The sequence below is a fragment of the Callithrix jacchus genome, chromosome 8 (assembly GCF_049354715.1).
Source record: "Callithrix jacchus isolate 240 chromosome 8, calJac240_pri, whole genome shotgun sequence".
NCBI lineage: Eukaryota > Metazoa > Chordata > Mammalia > Primates > Cebidae > Callithrix > Callithrix jacchus.
This window is the reverse complement of record NC_133509.1, coordinates 12,877,718-12,901,690: the sequence shown is the minus strand read 5'-3', so window position 1 is coordinate 12,901,690 and position 23,973 is coordinate 12,877,718. Positions and strand designations below refer to the sequence as shown.

Sequence of the window (23,973 nt, the reverse complement as noted above, 5' to 3'; positions counted from 1 at the left end):
TATTTTATAAATACAAGTCAGCAAAGACAAAAATTAAGATATTCATTTTCTCAATGATCAAGGACATGTGGCTAGCTCTGATGGGCAATCCAAACTCACGAAGTCTAATTTTCTGCAGAACCCTTCAGAACTTAAAAGATCACTAATGTAAGGTCACTAGCTGGCACCTCTTCTTATAATTACAATTTAGCATATTCAATGCAATGGCTAATAACTGACCCTTACATAATGACAACTACTATTAAAGAGAAATCATAGCATTTGAGAACAATGACAGAAGATTAAATCAAGGCACTATGGCTGACTTTTCAGAAGACTACCTAAAAGGTTAAAAAAATTCAAAGTTAAATAACTGAAAATCGAGGTTAAGTAGCAAAATACTTCTAAATTGCCTCAAGCCTTGAATTGTCACAACATTTTAAAATTTTTTGTTTCTTGCTTGAGACAGTTTGTCTCCTAATATACTACTCAGAATAAAGATAATTGTTAAAATGCAATCAAAGTCATTTTCTAATACTTAGTATTCCTTGGAATTCTCCCAAGATCCAACCATACCCAAGGCAACATTTAAGTCTACACTGGGGTAAAAATCCTAAGTTACTTTATTTATTTTCAATTTACTATTTAGTTTTTCTCTTTTCTTACTTTGTAAAAAAATTTACCACCAACTTTCAATAAAATGGAGATGGACTATTTTCCTGGGTATGGTGACACTGTTATATATGAAAGTACACACTACTTTCCTAATGTTTTGGAACATACTTTTTCCAAGAAGAGCATAATTGAACTGCAGGTCTAAAATCAAAGCTGAATTCACACACTGATGCTGTCAATTCAATGTTTACTCAGTAATGCAAGAACCTATGCTTTTACATCAGGATTCCACAGCTGCATCCAAAGCACTCAAAGGAAAAATGTAATCTGACAACATTAGAAATAATCCCCCTATAACTGTTTATTAGAATGTGAATATATTCCAAATCAATTACTAAAAAAAAAAAAAAATCAAATTACAGAGCATGCATAAAATACAAAGTAGCAATTTACAAATAGATATTATCTTCATAACCAACACACTAAAATAATAAAATGGCTATAGAAGAAAACCAAAATGACTGACTACAGCAATGCCTTCCATGTGCCCCACACATCATGAGCACCGCAAAAGACAAAAGATTAACTATGAAATATAGTAATCTAAGCAAGCCCACACATACATAGTTTTGGGGATTTCCCTTCCCACCATCCTGAATAGTATCACTGCAGTTGACACAACTTCCAGAAAACTGCAGAGTAAGTACTTAATATTATCCACGAGAAAGCAAAACTAAGTATCAGTGTGCACATTTCTGAATGAGAAACTAATTGCTTCACTGATTTCAACAATGTAGTGGAAGAAAACTATTGCAGGTCTCCACAATGCCTAAATGCATTCTATTTAAACTCAAGGTACTAATTCATTTTGCATACTAAAAGAATACATGCCTTTAAGTGGTACCACTTGAGCAGAAATTAACCTCTCACTGTATTCTTTAGACATACTGAAACCAAGATTTAACTGGACTGTATTCCATAATATACTGCAAAACTCAAAATATTAGCATTGTTAAAATAATTATCCATGCCTGCTGGTGGATATGGTGATAAAACTAGGTTGCATTTCACTTACTGGAAGGTTTTAAGACAAAATTAACACTTCAAATTTTGATACTACCAGCATTAAACCAGTTATTGCCTGAGCAATAAAATGCCACATAATCTACTGCTTGGAAATTATTATAGATCATTTAAATGTTCTGGGCTGCCTGATCATTGCAACAGAGGCACCTGAGATGGAATTCCACAAGTCTCTCCAGTTCAAGCCTGACAGGCAGCACTGTTTAACTTATGGCCCCATAACCATATTACTAATGAAACCGTAACAATCTTGTGTTTATTAAGAGAATTCTTCTCCAGAAAAAGTGCCCCCTTCTCTAATCAACTTTGACGCTTACAAAAATTTAAAAACAAAATTTACTCAACTACATAAACCCATTAAGGCATTTTAGAAATTGATGTCCAGAACAATGGAAAATTGTCAAGCTCTCAAAATCTTGCTATGTTTATAGGGCAATTCATAGATTTGTGGAAATATACACTGCACTGAGAGAAGAGTGTATTACCTGTAAGCTGCTCTGTGGCAAAATGGTAGCTTATTTCTAAGGTCTTCTGAGTTTGATTTGATCAAGACCAATAGGTCTGAGCTTCAAGTGATCAAGTTCTATTATGTCCTACAATGACAGGCTTCCATGATGAAAAGTAAACAATAATTGAGGAATCCAAACATTCAGTTTATTAAACTAAGGCTAGTGAAGCCATAGCATGAAAAAAAAGCTGCAGTCATTCGGGACAAGTGGATGATTTTATAAAGCTAAAATCAAAAGACTTAAGACATGGAAAAATTCCTAAGTAGGAAGTAATAAAACACAAAGGTGACACAGGAATTACAAATATATTTAAATCTCAGACCTGGGAAATGGACTATACACAGCCTTCTAAGGGAGAAGAGAAATGCCTTAGATGTTCTGACAGCACTGCACCTTTGGCTTGTTTTCAGTGGTTGGTGGAACATGAATAGGAACCACATTGTTGCTTGGAGACATGTCATTTTCCCGTCTGTCTGACATTTGCTTCTGAGAAACGATGCGGTAAATCTCTGAAGGAAAAAAGAAACCACAAGACTTAGTGTGAATAAACCTATCAATAGGATAAAAGATACGTAGAGGTAGGAGATACACTTGCATCCAAGACCATAAGGAAATTAAACAGAATACATAAAGCTTTATTTTTCAAACAGCCACTGATTATAGTCAACCCCTTATTTTAACAATTGCCCTTGGGGTAAGATAAGAAACAAAAATTTTTCCATTTCAGAGGGAAAGGTTCACCCAGTCAATCTTTGTTTAAAGAAGTAAACCAGGTTGGGCTGTGGTAGCTCACACCTGTAATCCCAGCACTTTGGGAGGCCAAGGTAAGTGGAGGCCACCTCCCAGGTTCAAGTGATTCTCCTATTTCAGCCTCCCGAGTAGCTGGGACTACAGGCCTGTGTCACCACACCCGGCTAATTTTTGTATTTTTAGTAGAGACGGGGTTTCACCATGTTGGCCAGGCTGGTCTCAAACTCCTGACCTCAGGTGATCCACCCACCTCGGCCTCCCAAAGTGCTGAGATTACAGGCGTAAACTACCATGCCCACTGAGAATACCTTGTTCTTAAGAGATAAAATGTGTAAGTATTTAGTAGCAAAGTGCCACAATGTCTACAATTTACTTTCAAAGACTGAATAAGAGGTGAAACATACAGAAAGATTTTAAAATGTGGCAAAATGTTAACAGCTGATGATTCCAAAGGAAGATTCGTGTCCACTGTATTTATTCCATAACACTTGTAAATCTTTTAAAGTTATAGAGAAAAAAGAGAAAGATGCATATTTTTGAGCTGCTCTGAGAACGTATCAACCACCGTCAATAAAAAAGTTGATACAGGAAATTTTAATATTGCTTAGATAATAGGATAGGGAATTATTGCCAATTTTTCTTTCTTTCTATTTTTTATTGCCAATTAAGTGGTTTTGTTATGAGTTTACATTCTAATTTTTAGATATACATCCCAAAATGTCTACAAATGAAATGAAGTAATAGCTGGGATTTGTTTCAAAGTAATGGAGGAAGGAGGTAGAGGAAAGACTGGTTATTAGCTGGTGGTTGTTGATGGCTACAGGGGATTTCATGATACTATTCTGCTTTTGCGTTTCTTTTTTTTTTTCTTTTTGAGACAGAGTCTTGCTCTGTCACCCAGGCTCGAATGCAGTGGCGTGATCTTGGCTCACTGCAACCTCCACCTCCCAAGTTCAAGTGATTCTCCTGCCTCCACTTCCCAAGTAGCTGGGATTACAGTTGCATGCCACTACATCTGGCTAATTTGTGTATTTTTAGTAGAGATGGGGTTTCACCATGTTGGCCAGGCTGGTCTTGAACTCCTGACCTCAGGTGATCCACACGCCTGGGCCCCCCCAAAGTGCTGCAATTACAGGCACAGAGCCTAAATTCTTAATTCTGTAGTTGAAAGTTGTTTGGGGTTTTTTTTGGTTTGTTTGTTTGTTTTTTCAGACAGAGTCTCTTAGAAAAGAATGGGACCATAAAGAAAAAAGAAAAAAAAAAATGAAAGAGATAGTCTCACTTAGTTGCCAGGCTGGAATGCAGTGGCACATTCTTGGCTCACTGTAACCTCTGCTTCCCAGGTTCAAGCGATTCTTCTGCCTCAGCCTCCAGAGTACCTTGGGACTACAGGCCTGCGCTACCACACCCAGCTAACTTTTGTTATTTTTAGTAAAGACAAGGTTTCACCATGTTGGCCAGGATGGTCTCTATCTCTTGACCTCGTGATCCACCCGCTTTGGGATTATAGGCATAAGCCACGACCCCATTTATTTTACCTGACTTAGCATATATACTCTGTAAAGTGGGGCTAAAGTTTTGAGGTATTAATTTTATTAGAGTAGTGAGAATCTTTTAATTAGGTGTAGTTGTAGCTCTGTTCTTGGCAAATGGCAATACTTTAAATACATGTCAGTTTATTAAACTAGAGTATTTTTTTTTTACCTTCAAGAAGCTTACATGAGTCAGGCTCAGGGGCTCACACCTATAATCCTAGCACACTTTGGGAGGCTGGTGCGGGAGAATTCCTTTGAGCCCAGGAGTTTGACACCAGTCTCGGTAACATGGCAAGACCCTGCGTCTACAAAAAGTTTAAAAATTAGTTGGACATGGTGGCACACCTATAGACCCAGCTACTTGGGAGGCTGAGGTGGGACAATCACTTGAGCCCAGGAGGTGAGGCTGCAGTATGCTGTGATAGCGCCACTATACTCCATCCTGGACAACAGAGGGAGACCCTGCCTCGATAAAAGAAACTTGTATGGTGAACTGGGTTTCAAGAGATCTGACAAGTCCACCTTAGGCTGTAATGGAATATCTTAGGCCTCTGCTGATTTCACAATTTTTGGAGAGACTAAAAAATTTTAACTCGTTACCTAATTTGGAACGGTTGCATTTAACTGCCTTAGAATTACTTTGCAACTGGATCCACACTTCCATTACAGTAGAAACAGTCGTATGTCCTTTTCTTATTTTTATTTTACTTACTTATTTTTGAGACCAGAGTTTCACTCATCACCCAGGCTGGAGTGCAATGGCACAATCTCCAGTCACTGCAATCTCCACCTCCTGGGTCAAGCGATTCGCTAGCCTCGGCCTCCCAAGTGGCTGGGATTACAGGTGCCCACCACTATGCCTGGCTCGCTCGCTTGCTTGCTTGCTCATTCATTCATTCATTCATTCATTCATTCATTCATTCATTATTTTTAGTAGAGACAGGGTTTCCCATGTTGGCCAGGCTTGAACTCCTGACCTCAGGTGATCCGCCCGCCCTGGCCTCCCAAATGCTGGAATTACAAGCGTGAGCCACCATGCCAGCCTGTCCTTTTTATTTAGCTAAATAAAGCTAATAAAGCTTACCTCATTATATTTAAAGCCATCTGATATTACCATTTTACTTTAATTTAGATCTCCTACAAGAGAAATCTAAATGATAAAAGATTGATAAAGCATGATTATTTTTCTTCCTTTTACCTATCCTTTGTACCTCTTAAAAGGCCAGGTGCCATAGCTCACGCGTGTAATCCTTACACTTTGGGAGGCCAAAGTGGGCAGACTGCCTGAGCTCAATGGTTCGAGACCAGCCTGGGCAACAAGGTGAAACCCCTTCTCAATACAAAAAATTGCTGGATGTGGTGGCGTGCACCTGTAGTCCCAGGTACTCGGGAGGCTGAGGCAGGAGAACTGCTTGAATCCAGGAAGCTGAGGTCGCAGTGAGCTGAGATCACACCACTGCACTCCAGCCTGGGCAACAGAGTGAGACTCCCTCTCCCAAAAAAAGGTGGGGGTTTGGGGGGGTAGAGGGGAGAACTGCATAGGAATTGTTACATTCATTTGGTTCTAAAGGAGAATATGCCTTTGAAAGAAGGAAATAGATCTAGTTTAGCAAGTTCCTACCCACCTCCCCCACAAAACTCCCAATGAAATAACCTTCTCTAATCAGCTAGCTAGATGTTACCTGCTTCCTACTTTCTTATCGGTTTTTGTTTTTTTTTTTAATGACACGCCCAGCCACAAGAGACTCTATGTAAATTACTTCAGGAACCTCTTAAAGCCAGTCACTCTTTACTGCTTCGGTGACATTTTTATTAGCAGACATCCTCCGTTTTAGTAACTGGAATAAATGCAGCAGTAATCCATTTCTAAGAAACAGTATGCTGTATTTGTAGACACCAACATTGCTCAAATTTCTTGCTTTGTAATGAGATCTCTTTAATTATTTACTTCTCTATTCTTTGAGAAGTCTGCTTTTCCCTCTCTTCCAGTATTACGTATATTTGTTTTTTATGTAAGAATATTAATTTTGCTTTGGTTCCCCTAACTTAATTTTCAAAATAATTTATAAAAAAGTTAAAACTTAAGAGTGGGTCATATTATTTCATCTTAATCTACACACATAATTTACACTTGAAGAAGAGGAGCCTCCCAGTTTGAGATTAGAGAGAAAGCTTAAAGATAATTATCTGGCCAGGCTCGTGGCTCAGGCCTGTAAGCCTAGCACTTTGGGAGGCCAAGGTGGGTGGATCACCTGAGGTCAAGAGTTCAAGACCAGCCTGGCCATCATGGTGAAACTCCATCTTTAAAAAAAATAATAATTATCTTTATTCCTTAGCCACTCATCTGATTGAATGACTGAAGGGTAAACCCTTTTCTTTACCCTTGGCACGCTCCCATCCCATCCTCTTCCACTGAAAAGAATCTAAATAAAGATTTCATATCCTTTTTTTAATTTTTGTAGCCTGTCTTTATTGTATCCTAGTTGTTTTTCCTTAATGTCTCTTCACATCTGAACCACTGTCAACCTTCTCAGGTTTTAGCCACTCCCCGCCTCCCCCAAAAGAGTATAAGAAACAGTTGCTGTTTGTTTTTGTTAGTTTACATATTCAGTTGACTACAGCTTACTGTTTTTCAACCTCTGAAAAATTATTTCTTAATTTGGAAAAAATGTAAGTAATTCAGTTAATATGTCTCTTTTTCTTTAACTTTTTGTCATGGAAAGTTTCTGACATACCAAAACTAGAATAAGGACAGGCTCTGGGGCTCTCACCTGTAATCTCAGCACTTTGGGAGGCTGAGGCAGGCAGATCACAAGAGGTCAGGAGTTAGAGACCAGCCTGGCCAACATGGTGAAAAGCCATCTCTACTTAAGATACAAAATTAGTAGGGCATTGTGGCTCAGGCCTATGCTCCCAGCTACTCGCGGGGCTGAGACAGGAGAATTGCTTGAATCTGGGAGGTAGAGGTTGCAGTGAGCCAAGATGGCACCACTGCACTCCTTCCTGGGTTGACAGAGCACGACTCAGGGGGATTGAAAAAAAGAATTTAGTCTTTATACTAAAAAGATATCCTGGACATATTAATTACGTGGAGAAACTTAGCAGATATCACCTTAATCAAGTAGTCAAAGTTAACATCACTAGTAATTAAGAAGACATCCCATTATCACAAACCTCCTAATATGGTGCCCTGAGAACACTTCTGTGGCTTCAGTGAAAAGTGTATAACCTGAGTTTAATCATGAGGAAACATCAGATAAACCCAAACTGAGGTACACAACAAAATAACTGGACTACAGAAGGTCAAGGTCAATAAACAAAAGATTGAGGAGCTATTCCAGATTAGAGAAGACTAAAGAGATATGAGTGCTGAATGAAATGCGTGATCTAATCTTGAGCTTTCTTTGGCTAATAAGGGTATTATTGGAACAACTGGCAAAATCTGAATAAGGTTTGTAATTAAACACTGATGTGGCACTATTATGTCTCTGATTTTGGTAATTATACTGTGGCTATAAAAGAGATTGTCCTTGTTTTTACAAATATACACTTAAAAGTACTCAAAGATGAGAGGCATCATGTCTACCACTTAACCTCACATGGTGCAGAAATATATATATACATTTAGAGAGAAGAGAGAGAAAAGAATAAAGTAGATGTGGTAAAATATCAACATTTGAGGAATATGGGTGAACACTATTTGCACATTCTTTATACTATGATTTTAACCTCTTTAAATTTGAAACTGTCAAAATGCGAAATTAAAAGAAGTAAAAGGTATGCATTAAAAACACCCTTCAGTGAACTTAAGGAGAAAAGACAAAGCTGCACTGAAATTCAGAGGCTGAGCAATCTACCAGTCTCACTCTCATACTAGTAAACTACCTCTAAAAAAAATACCATCAGCGGACAGGCATGGTGGCTCATGCCTGTAATCCCAGCACTTTGGGAGGCTGGAGGTGGGTGGATCACCTAAGGTTAGGCATTCAAGACCAGCCATGGTCGACATGGTAAAATCCCATCTCTATGAAAAAATACAAAAAATTAGCTGGACATGATAGCAGGCGTCTGTAATCCCAGCTACATAGGAGGCCAAGGCAGGAGAATTGCTTCGGCCTGGGAGTTGGAGGTTGCAGTGAGCAGAGATCATACCATTGCACTCCAGCCAACAAGAGCAAAGATTCATCTTAAAAAAAAAAAAAAAATACCATCAGCAAAAAATCTCATGGAGTGACTTTCAAATTCATGAGTGTCAAGAATGCCATGGGTCTATACTAAAATAGACAACACAATTAACTCTGAAGTAATGTCAATTTTCCAATAATAATTTTACAACTTAAAATTTTTGGCCAGGCATGGTGGCTCATGCCTATAATCCCAGCACTTTGGTAGGCCAAGGCAGGCAGATGGCTTGAGCTCAGGAGTTTAAGACCAGACTGAGCAACACCCCAGTAAGACCCCATTTCAACTTTTAAAAAATGTAAAGCTTTCAGCTTTATCTTTCAGCAATATCAAAATACAATGTAAATACTCCCTTAAGACTGTTAACATTTAAGGTAGAATCAAGTGCAATGTAGTTACTGAACTCTTTACTATTTTCTCTATGCATTAATACTTCCATTTGCATATAAGGGGAAAAAAGTTTAGAACAAACATCCTAACACCTGCAGAATAACACAGATGGCTGCTGCCACATGTAGTGATCTCTGATCCAACAGACCAACAGTGAGATTTATGTAGGAAGCTGAGGAAATAGTGAATATAGAAAGGAAAGTGGTAGCAAGTGAAACTAAACTCTTCTTTGCTTTCAAGCAACAATTAAGCAGTAACAAAAGTTCAATTTAGAGTAAATTTTTAAGAAAAATACACATATGTTCATCCTCTTTATTTATTCTTTTTTTTTTTTTTTTTTTTTGAGACAGGGTCTGCAGGGTCTGACTCTGCCCCCCCAGGCTGGAGTGCAGTGGCATGATCTCAGCTCACTGCAGCCTAAACCTCCCAGGCTCAAGCAATCCTCCCACCTCAGCTGGGACTACAGGCACATACACTACCACACCCAGCTAATTTTTTGTGTCTTTTTGTAGAGACAGGGTTTCACCATGTTGCCCAGTCTGGTCTTGAACTTTTGAGATCACTGCATGTGACAGTAGACATCTGTGTTATTCTACACGTGTTAGGATGTTTGAGCTCAAGCAATCTGCCTGCCTCAGCCTCCCAAAGTGCTGGGATTACAGGCGTGCCATCACCGTGCCCGCTTTCATCTTTAAAGACAAAATGGCTCAATTTTAAGTACTGACTAGTTCATGTTTAAGTGGATGAGAAGCTCAGTGTTACAAAACGACGCATAAGATAATTAACCACAGGTGGAAGACTTGGGCTCATCTTCTCTTAATATCAGAATAAACGGGCCAGAATTACAGCAGAGGAGATATGATGGAACATTAAAAACATCCCAACAATGAGGACTGAATAAAAAGTGTTTTCAGATGAGATTTTCTGAGGCCTTAAAAGGCTCACAGAGGTATAAGGTGATTAAATTCACATGTTTTAAGACTATGAGGAACAGGGAGGTTCAGTGATTTTAACTAAACAAGGAGTAGAAGCAAAGTGATAAAAATGTAATGTTCTAGAACTCCTGGGTCTCAATCTAGTACTCTACATGTTAACTCAATGAAATCCATACAAATGGCTATAAAGAAAACAAGGACTTGCAGACACACTGCAAATTTAATCAAATCTTGCTTGCTTAAAACAATCTGCAGTGAAACTTTGACAGAGAACCTTCTAAAGGAAAGCTACTATATTCCAAAGACACTATTCTTCCGTAACAGAAAACAATAATAAAATAGGTCCATAAATAACCAATTTTCTCATCCCTTAATTGCTATTTAGCTACTGACTTACCAAATGTTCTCCATATAACAGGAGTAGATAAGTACTTTACAAGTATTCAAAATGAGTACTTTACAGGTACTCATTTTTGGAGTCTAGGGCAGTAACAGATCATTCTTTGATGAGGGTTACTGAGACAAAAAACCTTTAGGTCCCAAAAGTAAAGCCAAATCCTATCACAAGATTTTATAAATATAAGCCTTCTCTCAAAAATGAATTAACAAAACTCCTCAAAATATGTATGAATTTTACAAATGGAGAAATTAAGGCCTAAAAGGGTTAGGTAACTTGCCTAAGATTACACAATTAATAAGTGGAGGAGCCAGGACTAGAACCCAAGTCAGGCTTCCAAATTTTAACTCCTTGACTTTACTCTTACATTTTTACAGTAAAAGAAGATAATATGTTAAAGTTAAAATCTGTTAATCTCTAATACAGGGGCTGCATACAAACAATAAATCAAAACGTGTTACATTATAATTGTAAACTCATTTTTTTTTTTTTTTGCCAATCAGTGTGAGCTTGTAAGGTTGCTCAGGTTAGCCTTGAACTCATGACCTCGCCTTCGCAAGCACCACAACATCCGGCCGGAGCGACTTTGGACCCCATTGTAAACTCATTTAACCATATCTCCATATAGACTTTTTAGAACACGGCCATGTAAAACTGTATTATATATTAAGACCACAATTTAATGTGTGCAGACTAAGGAAGTATGGTTGAAAATCTCTGTAGAACCCTTGTTATTACATACTAATTTAAATTACTTTTGAAATAGTCAATTTCTATTATAATTGAAACCCTATATTTGTTATACATTTATGAATACACAGTACTAGAACTATTTTTAAACTTTAATTTCTTTTATACTTATATATGTGTCTATTCTCAACCCAATTTTAGTAGTTTGATACTAAAAGTTTGTAAGTCTCTCTTGTATTTTTCAGAGATTTTTCATTCAAAATATTTTAATTATCTCTTACACAATAAAAATATAGTATATTTGGAAATAATGTATAGACATATAAATTGAAATAACATTATAAATATATTCACTTTGAATAATTATTCATGTTAAACATAATATTTTCCCAACCAAATCAATGGTATTATTTATATTATTCAAATATTTTTATGTCCTTAAATATACAATTTAGAATTTGTATTTACATAATACCTTTCTTATCAAATATATTTATTATTACTTTTAGGAAGTTTTAATGCTGTGAATTTAATATACATACGTCAAATTTGTATTTGTTATTGTAAAAATAGAAAATAACTTGATTTGTTTTTGTGTATATCTTGCATCCAATCATCTTATTATCTTCCTTCATAAACTGACTTTCATTTTTGTTTTTTTAGCTCAACTCTACTATTCCTTTTAGGTTCATAATCATATAAAACATACTACAATTATTTTATTTTTGTCTCTTTGTAATCCCTAGAAATTTTTTTTAAGAACTGAAGAATAATTTTACTTTTGGCATCCTCATCTTGTTCTTCATGTTAATGAAATTGATATTTATGTTCCATCTTAAGACTAATTTCTGCTATTTTTTCTCTAGAAAGGCTTTTTATATTTACATTTAAAAAATTTACTTAGAAATTTGAATAAAATTAGTAATAAATTTTCTTAAATATCTTTTTAAAATCCCTTGATATGATCATAATTTTCTCCTTTTAGTTGCTGATGTAATGAATCAGCACAGTGTCTGATCTGCACTATCTTTGCATTCTTTGATAGTTTCCTCTTTAATTAGAGTGTATTATTTTTATACAGATCTGTATTTGTGAGTATGTATTTTTTCTTTATCAGGATGTATCTTAATTCCTAGATGGTCTCATAACACCAGTAGGAAAGTTTCAAATGTTGTTTTTGTTAGCAATCACTGTGAAAGTTTTCCTGTAATTTTCGCAAAATGTTTTTAAATATAAACCTATATTTTAATAGTAACAATAAAATATGTATTTTAATTAAAAAAAGACCACAATTTAAATCATGAGTTCTTAAAATATACAATTTTAAAGTACTTAAAAACAACCCATCAAAGTACTCATTAGAAAGATTAATCAAAAAAAAAAAAAAAAAAAAAGAAGATTAAGACTGATCTTACTAATAATCTGGTTATTCTAATAGTGTCAGAATAAATATGAGTGAACACTTCTTATCTCAGAGGCTGACCTGGTCATTCACATTCCAAAACAGCATGAATTCTATCTCTTTCCCACTACTTTTTAAAACTTTTCTGTATGTAATAATCATTGGCTGCTTTTATCTACCAATTATCTCCCATGATACAATATAGAAGAGGCAAGTGATACCTTTCTTCTATAATACATCATGAGAGAATTTTGTCACTATAATTTTTTAAAATATATTTTTTCCCTAGCTTTTTCTTTACTGAATTTCAAAAGGGCGTTTATATCTTTCTATAGCTGAGATCTCAATATATACCTTATAAAAGTACATTTAAACATTACTTTATGTTTGTGACCATGAACAACGGAATACCTGGACTGAAGTAATAATGGAAGTGAATGAATTTTGTTCAAAAGTTTTTCCACTATAAATCAGATGAATTGGGACAACTGAAGCTCAATGAGCAAGGGTTATAATTTTGAACTCTAAACAGCTTTTGCTACAGTAGCTCTCAAACGATCATCATTTTCAGCTACTATATAGTTCAGTTACTGATCAGTTTGTTTAAATTAGCTTCCAAAAACTTCCAGTTCCTACTGGTGTAATCTGAAAATATAACTCTTACCTGTTAAAATTGTCTGAAAAGCAGCTTCTACATTTGTAGAGTCTAGAGCAGAAGTCTCAATGAATGATAAACCATTCTTTTCTATGGGGAGACACAAAAAAAATCAGTCTTAAAAAAGACAAAAAAAAATTCAGTGCTGTCAAGTGTTAAAACAAGGAATAGGATATATGCAAGCCCTCAAAAGGAAAAATAACAGAACTTTTTAAAATCTACTGTCTCAACTTCTGGGACAGTAAGGGCACCATTTTATTTACACTTTATTTATTTATTTACTTCTTACTTAAACTATGTTGCCCAGCCTGGTCTTGAACTTCTGGCCTCAAGTGTTTCTCCTGTCTCAGTCTCCCAAAATGCTGAGATTACAGGCATGAGTCATCATGCCCAACCCTACTTACACTTTAATATTTACACTTTAATAGATTAAAAATAGTAGAGGGCTGGGCATGGTGGCTCACTCCTATAATCCCAGCACTTTGGCAGGCCAAGGCAAGCAGACTGCTTGAGCCCAGGAGTTTGAGACCAGCTTGGGCAACAAGGCAAAAATCTACCTCTACAAAAAATACAAAACAATTAGCTGAGTGTCGTGGCACACATCCATAATCCCAGCTACTTGGCAGACTGAGGTAGAAGATTACTTGAGCCCAGGAGATCAAGGCTGAAGTAAGCCTTGATTGTGCCACTGTCCTATAGCCTGGGTGACAGAATGAGATCCTGGCTCTCAAAACAAAACAAAACAAAAGTGAGAAACTGTCATTGGTGTCTTAATTAAAATAAATACTTGTTATATCTAAATACTACTGCTCACTAGCAATGAATGATACCACCTAAAATGTGGTAAAAATTTATCAAATACCCAGCTATTTCCACCTCTTGCTATCCTCCCACCAACCACATTAGCTACAGTATTCAGTCAGAATGTCGTAGTCATATTATTTACAATAAAGCTATTCTTGCATGGAAAATTTAAAAACTGTTATAGAAAGTTATTCACAGCATAAATACTAGTGCAAAGGTAAGACTTTCATGAGGCACGAATGCACAAGGTTGTCTTCTGGCACGCTGTCCCTACCAGAACAGGGGCAAAAGACGTGTGAATTCTTTATGAAGCCAAAAAGTTATAGCTCCTAAGCAGCTGCATCCCTGTTGGTCCCTGACATTCCCTGAGCCTCTACCTTTCACTCCCACTTTGTAAACACAGGAACATAATAGAAAAAGAGAAAGGAAATACAATGTTTATATTCATTTTTTTGGCAGCAAAATATTCGTACTTAAATGACTCAAAGCAAAAAAGCTATACAGTCATCACAAACTTTCAAAACAATTCTTGCTAAGCATTCATGCTTACCTTCCTGAAACTATTATAACCTATTACTCTCACTGGAAAGGTATCAAAACCACAAGACACAATGGTAAGAAGTATCATGGAATTCCTATCACTAACCTGCAAAAGCTCTTGCTTCATCTGTAGGAACTGCCCTGAGGTGACGTAGATCACTCTTATTGCCCACAAGCATGATAACAATGTTACTATCAGCATGATCTCTCAGTTCTTTCAGCCATCGCTCTACATTTTCATATGTGAGATGTTTAGCAATGTCATAAACCAATAAGGCACCTACAGCTCCACGGTAATATCTGAAAGCAGAACATATTTAATATTAGAAAACCACCACAAGATGGAAACAAACACCAAGAAGAACTCAAATATGGATTATGAGTTTTAAAAATACACTCATAAATAAAGTTCTAAGGATTACTAATACTAGAATTCTTAAAAGAAAAAAAAAACAACGGTCAACTAATTCACCTGATGGCAACCCATTTCACATAACTTAAAAACTGGGAGACTTACGCTGATGTTATAGCTCGGTATCGCTCTTGCCCTGCTGTGTCCCATATCTGTGCCTTTATTGTTTTTCCATCAACCTGGATGCTTCTTGTTGCAAACTCTACTCCAATGGTGCTCTTGCTTTCCAGATTGAATTCATTTCGAGTAAATCGAGACAGGAGATTACTCTTTCCAACACCAGAATCTCCAATAAGGACAACTGGAAAGACAAAGAACTTAATGTCAGATGAATGAGGCCAACATATTCAGAATACCACTATACTTTCGACAGAATGAAGTCTGGCTTCAGAATAAATAAAGCAAGAAAAATAAGGTATATGATTTTTAAAAAGGAATGGGGGCAGGGAGTTGAAGAGCCCATGTTCTTGACCAATCAATAAAACCAATTTATCTTTTCAGCCTGTTTCTACCTGCATAATGACTTCTACACATCATCTGCTTAACGCAGATACGGTCCCTGTCTTAAACATGTAGTTTTAATCACAGATGCACTTGGCACTGATGACGAGCATTAATTACCATCAATGCTACGCCAATCTTACTACTTTAGAAGATAACATCAAGGATAAATCCTAAAGTAAATGAACAATTTATGGTATTAAAATGTAGCAGACAGGAAAACAACAAAGGCTATTAGTGGGTAGCGAAGGACAAAATGAATATACTTAGTTTCATCAAAGACTGGATGTGACCTCAGGACTCACACTGAGGCAAAATGAAAAACATTTAATGTATGAGGCATAGGGTTTGTAAACTTCACCACACAGATCACAGGAACTAAAATGACCTTAAGAGTTGGATTTATCAGATTGGTACAAAGTTAAAGACCCCCTCTGCCAAAAACTCCACCCCACTAAGGATAAACAGGGGAGCTAGGAAGCTAACTAATAATTCTGACATACTGTGAATCAAAACCAAAGCAAGTGCCGGGCGTGGTAACTCACGCCTGTAATACCAACACTTTGGGAGGCCAAGATGGGCAGATTGCTTGAGGCCAAGAGCTCGAGATCAGCCTGGCCAAGATGGTGGCTGTCTCCACTAAAAATACAAAAATTAGCCAAGGCATGGTGGGGGGGAGCCTGTAATACCAACTACTTGGGGGCCTGAGGCATGAGAATCACTTCAACCCAGGAAGCCGAGGTTGCAGTAAGCTGAGATTGTGCCACTGCACTCCAGCCTGGACCACACTGACACTTTGTCTCAAAAAAAAAAAAAAAAAAAGAAAAAGAACAAAAAACAAGGAGGGCATATACTTTCACTTATAACTCCCTGATTTTTTTTTTAAATAGGACTTGATTAGATGAATTTGCTTTCTGTGATTTCTATTAAGGAGGCAGTTTATTTGCTAACTAAATACATAGAGATTCTTTTTCACCAAAGGTGATATTACACTTAAGAATTTTAAAGACCGGGTGCAGTGGCTCACGCCTGTAATCCCAGAACTTTGGGAGGCTGAGGCTGGTGGATCACGAGGTCAACAGATCGAGACCATCCTGGTCAACATGGTGAAACCCCGTCTCTACTAAAAATACAAAAAATTAGTTGGGCATGGTGGCGCGTGCCTGTAATCCCAGCTACTCAGGAGGCTGAGGCAGGAGAATTGCCTGAACCCAGGAGGCAGAGGTTGCGGTGAGCCGAGATTGCACCATTGCTCCCCAGCCTGGGTAACAAGAGCGAGACTCCGTCTCAAAAAAAAAAAAATTTTTAAAACAATGGACAAATAGGCAGTTACGTTGTTTTAATGCATTTTCTATTTTGAATTTAAAGTTCACAATGAGTTCACAGGTTTACAGAATCTGAGACAGACATTTTTCCTTTGTAAAAATTTGTATCAGCATTTCGGGAAACATTATATTCATTCCTACTTTTGACTACTAAGACTTCTTATCTATCTAAACTAGCTAACTGATTTAGACACCAGGACTAGAAAATCAAACATACAAAAATAAGGCCAAGAAATAAGACCATTCCTTACTAAAGAGACCAGGATTTGGTGGTAAGAGTAGAAAGAAAGGTGAAAACTGAGACCTCACTGAACTCTGGACAAAGGGCAAAGAGAGTCCATATACATTCCCTCTCTGCCACAGGAGCAGATATAAGCTGGCCTTTTGACAGTCTTGGACAGAGTACATTATCAAACGTATATCTTTCTGGCTTCCTCAGTCAGCTGATTCAGCAAGAAATCATTCAGGAGGCAATGACTCCAATGAAGCACAAAGAGTGGTTATTTCTAACTAGAGAGTCACCTAGAGGGTGTCAACGGTGCTGTGGCAAACACATACATTATAAGCTTTTATTTGACAGAAGAAAATGTCAGTTATTAAAGTTATGTACAAAAGAATGCACTTCTAATTTTACAGGATGGTTAGTTGATATATTAGTTTCCAAGGTCCACCTTGGTTCAGCTATGAAGTCAAATCTCAGTTTCAGTAATAGTCTACTATTTTGTTTTATGGTCTACGATTAACAAGATACATTGACTGTTGCTTCTTAGTACAAAATCCTGGATGTTTGCTAAGGAAACGGCCTTTGAATCACTTATACAAAAAAAAAAAAAATTAAATACACAAAAAATACATAAATAAACACAAACAAAAAATTAGCTGGGCATGGTGGTACATTGCCTCTAGTCCCAACTACTCAGGAGGCTGAGGTGGAAGAATGGCTTGAGCCTGGGAGGCAGAGGTTGAGGTAAGCCTGGATTGTGCCACTGCACTCTAGCCTGGGTAATAGAGCTAGAACTTGTTTCAAAAAAAAAAATCCAGCACTTTCTTTTTTTTTTGAGATGGTCTCACTGTCGCCCAGGCTGGAGTGCATGCAGCAGCACAAGCAAGGCTCACTGCGGCCTAGACCTCCCAGGCTCAGAGGATCCTCCCACCACAGCCTCCTTAGTAGCTAGAACTACAGGCACATGCCAACATGCTCAGCTAATTTTTTGTATTGTCTGAGATAGGGTTTGGCTATGTTGCCCAGGCTGGTCTCAAACTCTTGGGCTCAGAAGATCCACCTGCCTTGGCCTCCCAAAGACCTGGGACTACAGGCATGAGCTACCATGCCTGGCCAACACCAGCACTTTCAAGTTTTGGTTTCCTCCCTTTTGACCTCACTCTTAACTTATGATTATTTTCATTATCTCACCAATCTCAACTCCTTATGCCATCATAAAGATGATAGTAAGGAAACTTTTTTCTTATTTTTTTGTTCTCTCTCTCTCTCTCTCTCTCTCTCTGTGTGTGTGTGTGTGTGTGTGTGTGTGTGTGTGTGTCAGAGTCTCACTCTGTGGCCCAGGCTGGAGTGCAATCTTGGTTCACTGCAAGCTCTACCTACTAGGTTCAAGCGATTCTCCTGCCTCAGCCTCCCAAGTAGCTAGGATTACAGGTGCACACCACCACGCCCAGCTAATTTTTGTATTTTTAGTAGAGATGGAGTTTCACTATGTTGATCAGGCTGTTCTCAAATTCCTGACCTTGTGATCGGCCCACCTCAGCCTCTGAAAGTGCCGGGATTACAGGCGTGAGCCACCACACCCGGCCAGGAACTTTTTTCTTAATGTAACCAATTAATGTTTACACCATAAAAAATAGCACTCGAATCTGAAAATAACTCAAAACTCATGAATGTTTTATACAGTATAAAACAGTTATCTCGAGGGGTGGGGTCTAAAAAAAAAAAACAGTTAACTAGACATCTGTTGTTGAGTATCATTACAAATACCTAATACTAAATACAAATACCTAAGTATCAAGCTGCCAAATACATAAAAGCAGAATACACATATTAATTATTCATTGTTTAATTGAAATTTCTACCTCTTCAACCACATTGTTTTATACTTTCTCTTGCAAACTAATTTACTGAACTAAAATTCAATTCATCAAAGACAGTACCTCAATCCTAAAAGTTATCACCTGAGAGAATAACTGGGAATTTTCATTCTGGTTTTCAAATTTGGAGACATTTCTATTCTTTAAACTATATTCATAGTCCAACCTGCTCAAAAGTTTTTAATATACAATGCATTCAAGGCAGGGCGCAGTGGCTAATGCCTATAAACTCAGCATTCTGGGAGGCCAAGGTGGGAGGATCCCTTGAGCCCAGGAGTTGGAGAACAGCCTGGGCAGTGTAGGGTGACCCTGTCTCTACCAAAAAAAAAAAAAAAAAAAAAAACTTGGTGGTGGTACTCAAGCCTGGGCGACAGAGGAAAAGCCTGCCTTAAAAAAAAAAAAAAAAAATGCATACAATAAGACTCCAGTCTAGACAAGTTTTTCCAGATTCAGCAGAATCTGGAGTTGCTCAACTAAAACTTGTTAAAGAAAAACTATTACCAAGATACAAAGCAGCAAAGTACCTCTGATAATTTCTACTGACAATCAGCTGATGGTTAATTACTACTGACCTCCAATGTGATTGAAAAGAAAACATCTTTTTTTTTTTTTGAGAAGGAGTTTCACTCAGGCTGGAGCGCAATGGCACCATCTCGGCTCACCACAACCTCCACCTCCCAGGTTCAAGCAATTCTCCTGCCTCAGCCTATCTAGTAGCTGGGATTACAGGTGGGAGCCACCACACCCAGCTAATTTTTGTATTTTTAGTAGAGACGGGGTTTCACCATGTTGACCAGGATGGTCTACATCTCCCGACCTCGTCATCGGCACGCCTTGGCCTCCCAAAGTGCTGGGATTACAGGCATGAGCCACCACACCTGGCCAAGAAAATGTCTTAAGCAATAGACTATATAACAAGGTATTTTCAGAAAATGTAACTTTAGATTGATGTCTGCCACACAATATTTATAAATAGAAATTATAACTGATGCTTACTTATAAGGTCCCACAGGACCTTAACCATATTGTTTGTAAATACTTACTAAAGTTTTAAAAATAAAAAGTCAAGTTTAATAAAAGTAATTCCCTCCCACGAAATGTCTCACTATTGGGCTTAACTAAAGGTTAATATTCAAGAAAAAATACATAATTTAGAATAACCGTCCTGCTTCCCCCACATTACATTTCTATTTAAACCACTCCATCCCATACTACTCAAAATATCCCTTTATTTTCAACTGGTTAGTTAGAAACTAACTCCAATTCCCTCAACTACTGCATTTGCTAGGTAAATCTTCTAAGTAGAGACAGCTGCAGTCTATCTCAGTGAATAAATCTCCGTACAATAAAGCCATTTTAAAATAAAATCATTCTTGCTTCACTTTAAAGTAGGGTACTTGTATAAATAAGAAATTGGCTAATCAGCATTAAAGTAAAAAAAAAAAAAAAAAAAGTGACTCATATCCTGTAAGAGCTTTAAAAAAACAGAAATCCAGCCAGGCATGGTGGCCCATGCCTATAACCCCAGCACTTTGGAGGCTGAGGCAGGCGGATCACCTGAGGTCAGGAGTTCAAGATCAGCCTGACCAACATGGAGAAATTCTGCCTCTACTAAAAATACAAAATTAGACGGGCGTGGTGGTACATGCCTATAATCCCAGCTACTCACTTGAACACAGGAGGCGGAGGTTGCAGTGAACCGAGATCTCGCCACTGCACTCCAGCCTGGGCAACAAGAGTAAAAGTCCATCTCAATTTAAAAAAAAAAGAAAAGTAGAGCTCCTCCTCAGCAGAATTTTCAACACCCTATCTTAAACAGCAAAATGCACAATAAAATGCAATCATAATCCATGGAAACATAAAATGCATTAGAATTTCCTGGTTTTATGTTTCTTTAATAATATTTAAATGCTCTTGTAGTTGAAACTACATTTAAGGTTCAAAAAACTGACAAAGGCCAGGCTCACGCCTGTAATCTCAGCACTCTGGGATGCTGAGACAGGTGGACTGCTTAAGTCCAGGAGTGTGAGAACAGCGTGGGCAACACAGCAAAACCCTGTCTTTCAAAAAAAAAAAAAAAAAAATTAGCTGGGTGTGGTAGTGCCAGTCTTCTAGTCTCAGCTACTCCTAGGAGCGAGGGAGTAGCTAGGGAGGCAGAGGTGGGAGGGTCACCTGAGCCTGGGGAGGTGGAGACTGCAGTGAGCCTTGATTGCACCACTGCACTCCAGCCTGGGGGACAGAGGGAGACCCTGTTTCAAAATACACACACACACACACACACACAAAACCACAATAACTTCTTTCACATTACTATTTATTGAGTCCTCATGGTTAAAAGTTTACAGTCTCATTTAATTCTCACAACAATCTTAAGAGGCAGGTATTTTTCTTTTTATACATGAGATATCTGAGACTCAGAAAAGGGAACTTTTCCAAGGTCACAAAGTAAATTTAAGACCTGAGTCAGGATCTAAACTGAGGTCTACGTGATTCCAAAGCTCAGTGCTCTCAATCGTTGTTAGAAGGATGGTCTAATCAAAAAGTTGAAAAACCTTAGGCCAATTTAGAATATTTAACATTCTTTGCTTAAAAAATTAAAAGACCAGCCGGGCGTGGAGGCTCATGCCTGTAATCCCAGCAATTTGGGAGGCTGAGGTGGTCGGATCATGAGGTCAAGAGATCAAGACCATCCTGGCCAACATGGTGAAACCCCGTCTCTACTTTAAAAAAAAAAAAAAAAAAAAAAAATTAGGCGTGGTCGTCCGCAGCTGTAGTCTCAGCTACTCAGGAGGCTGAGGTAGGAGAATTGCTTGAACCCGGGAGGCGGAGGTTGAAGTGAGCCGAGATCGGCCACTGCACTCCAGCCCGGCGCCTGGCGACAAAGCAAAACTCTGTCGCAAATAAATAAATAAATAGACCTTCTATAACCAACATTCAAGTTGAAACCAAACAAGAGAAATACCCCGAGGGTCCATTTTGTTCTGAATTAATTACTTCAAAGGCAGTCAGTGGCATACTACCACCACAACATATTTTAAAACACAAACCTCCCTTTAACCCCAAAGCCTCAAAAGACTCAAATAATTTCACATCATCTCAGATGCCTTCGGCAAAAGGTATGTTGTAGTATACTTTCTGTAATCCAGGCCTCAGTTTTGTATTTGTAAAATGAATTAAGTACCCTGAAAGTACTTTCCAGTATGGGGGTGAGGGTGGATACTGAAAGTGTTCACCCTATACAATAGTATATTCTGGGTCAGAGGAAGAGTATGTATGACAGCAGGCTAGCATAACAAGATTTGCAAAGTACTGGGAAAGCAAAGAAATCTTTCCTCCCTGGTTTGGTCAATCATTCTTAGCACCCAATGGCAAAGTCAACAGTCACCATGCTTAACACTCTTTAAACTCCACCCTCCACAGTAAAGCTTTAATAGCAATAGCTTCTTCCTCACTGCTAATGATCTTTGTTCGGCACGCTACTGATGGCTACCTTCCCAATTCAGGAGCAGAGAAAGAGCATCAGAGTGAGAGCGCATTCACTGAACAAAAAAAGCATCTACTGTACTCTCTTCTCACTGAAAAATGTACCCTTTATCTTCGTCGATTTAAAAAAAACTATCTGGATTCTTTCCGGACTCAACCAATAAGCAACTCTTTCTAACCACCCCGACCCTCCTTTATGTTTTAGCCAAGGACCCTACATGTTTCCATATCTTATAACAAATATCTAATGTGACCAAAAGAGTACACAACTTCCTCCCACCCCCAACCTTTTGGGAAAGGTATGTGGCCAACTAGGGCTCTTCCCTTCCTGTTGGATCCTCCCAGTGTTGCAGCAGGAAGCAACCAGTCCAGAGAGATAAAGCAAGCTAGTATTTGTGCAGCGCACAACCTTTCCTGCTCAGGAACCGGGCCTTCAGGTCTGGCAAGGATAACAGCCACCACCCATCCGCAAACCCTTCTCGCGAACCGAGTCAAGAGTTACCCAGGGTTGGGTGCTACTGGATGGGGAAGGCAAGAGAATGAAAGGCTAGGTGGGAAGTAATGTCAGCCTGCCGGGTCACTGCGACAAGTGCGCGCGTGGGTGACGGGCGATCCCTCTTACCCTCCCTCCCACTACCCGGGTCGCAATGGAGACACGGGAGCTCTAAACACAATTTGGGGAGGGAAGGTAGAGAAAGAGTTGCCAAATGGGGAGTGGGGGAGGGAGCGGTCAGAGAAGGTTAAGGACCGCGAGAACCGCCCGGCGAGAGGTGGGGGTGGAGGGCGCGGGGCGGGGGAGGGGTTGGTAGTTGGGGCCCCCGGTCCGCTCACATTTTACGGGGTCCTGGACCCGGGATGGGCGAAGCTAAGAGCGGGCGGCAGTCCGAAGGGAGGGAGGAAAGGGGGCAGATAAGAAAAAGACCTGTAGTGGGAGTCTGCGCCGAAGGAAAGGCAAGGAGGGAAGCGAAGAACCCGTCAGAGGGGCTTCGAGAGAGGACGCGAGCCGGGAAGGTTGTACACCGAGTGGGAGGGGGCGCTACACCCAAAAAGAGAGACGGTGGGAGGAGCGGCGGGGCCGTGGAACCCGGGGAAAGGAATTCCACGATGTGGGGAGAAGGCAGTTCACCGGGGGAAGGACACGCAGGGAGGGGCTCTAAGGCCAGCGAAGGCCTCCATGGAGGTCGCTCAGAGCGGCAAGTGACGCGGACCCCTGTCTGAGCGGGGAGAAGACGCCGAGCTGGGTAGGAGCCGGAACCGCACAGAAAGGAGGGGCTGAGGCAGGCCTATATCAGCGCCGGGGTGGCCGGCAGGCGGGTCCGCCGGGAGCGTCCGAGGTCCCCCAACGGGGACTGTGTAGAGTGCGAGAGCCCATGGCCTCACCTTTAAAGAGGTAGTCGTACTCGTCGTCGCGGGTGCCCATTGCGCGGCCGTGGAGCGAAAGGGCGGGAGCAGCAGTGGTATCTGTGGGACCAGGGGGCGTCGCTGCAGGGGTAACCCGAACGCCGAGCTTCAGCGGCCGGACTGGGTGGAGAGCCCCTCCCTGCAGCTGCGCCACTTCCGACAGGCCCCAGCCTCTAAGAGGAAGTACTTCCGGGGGCGGCGCCCCGCCCCTGAGCTCAAGAAGGGCGGTGTGCGCGAGAGTCGCATGGCTTAAGACTTCAAACTTTCGCTGCTAAAAGAAGCTCA

The 23,973-nt window shown here is 39.3% G+C and overlaps 1 protein-coding gene across 1 annotated transcript; it reads right to left on the bottom strand.

The window, feature by feature from the left end:
- Positions 1 to 940: 940 nt before the first annotated feature.
- Positions 941 to 23,810, bottom strand: RAB11A (RAB11A, member RAS oncogene family). Its single transcript, XM_002753256.7, has 5 exons — positions 23,668 to 23,810; positions 14,984 to 15,179; positions 14,573 to 14,766; positions 13,132 to 13,212; positions 941 to 2,695 (listed from the first exon to the last, which is right to left on the bottom strand). Exons 1-5 carry the CDS (start codon positions 23,705 to 23,707, stop codon positions 2,556 to 2,558), a joined length of 651 nt encoding a protein of 216 aa, XP_002753302.1. The 5' UTR covers positions 23,708 to 23,810; the 3' UTR covers positions 941 to 2,555.
- Between the last annotated feature and the right edge of the window lie 163 nt (positions 23,811 to 23,973).

Bases quoted from the DNA above. Each gene is read 5' to 3' on its own strand.
- RAB11A (XM_002753256.7), bottom strand. From the start codon at position 23,707: ATGGGCACCCGCGACGACGAGTACGACTACCTCTTTAAAG. The intron at 14,767-14,983 runs GTAAGTCTCCCA...TTCTGCTTTCAG, and splicing joins TACCGAGCTATAACATCAGC to ATATTACCGTGGAGCTGTAG. The intron at 13,213-14,572 runs GTTAGTGATAGG...GTCTCCCCATAG, and splicing joins TGAAGCAAGAGCTTTTGCAG to AAAAGAATGGTTTATCATTC.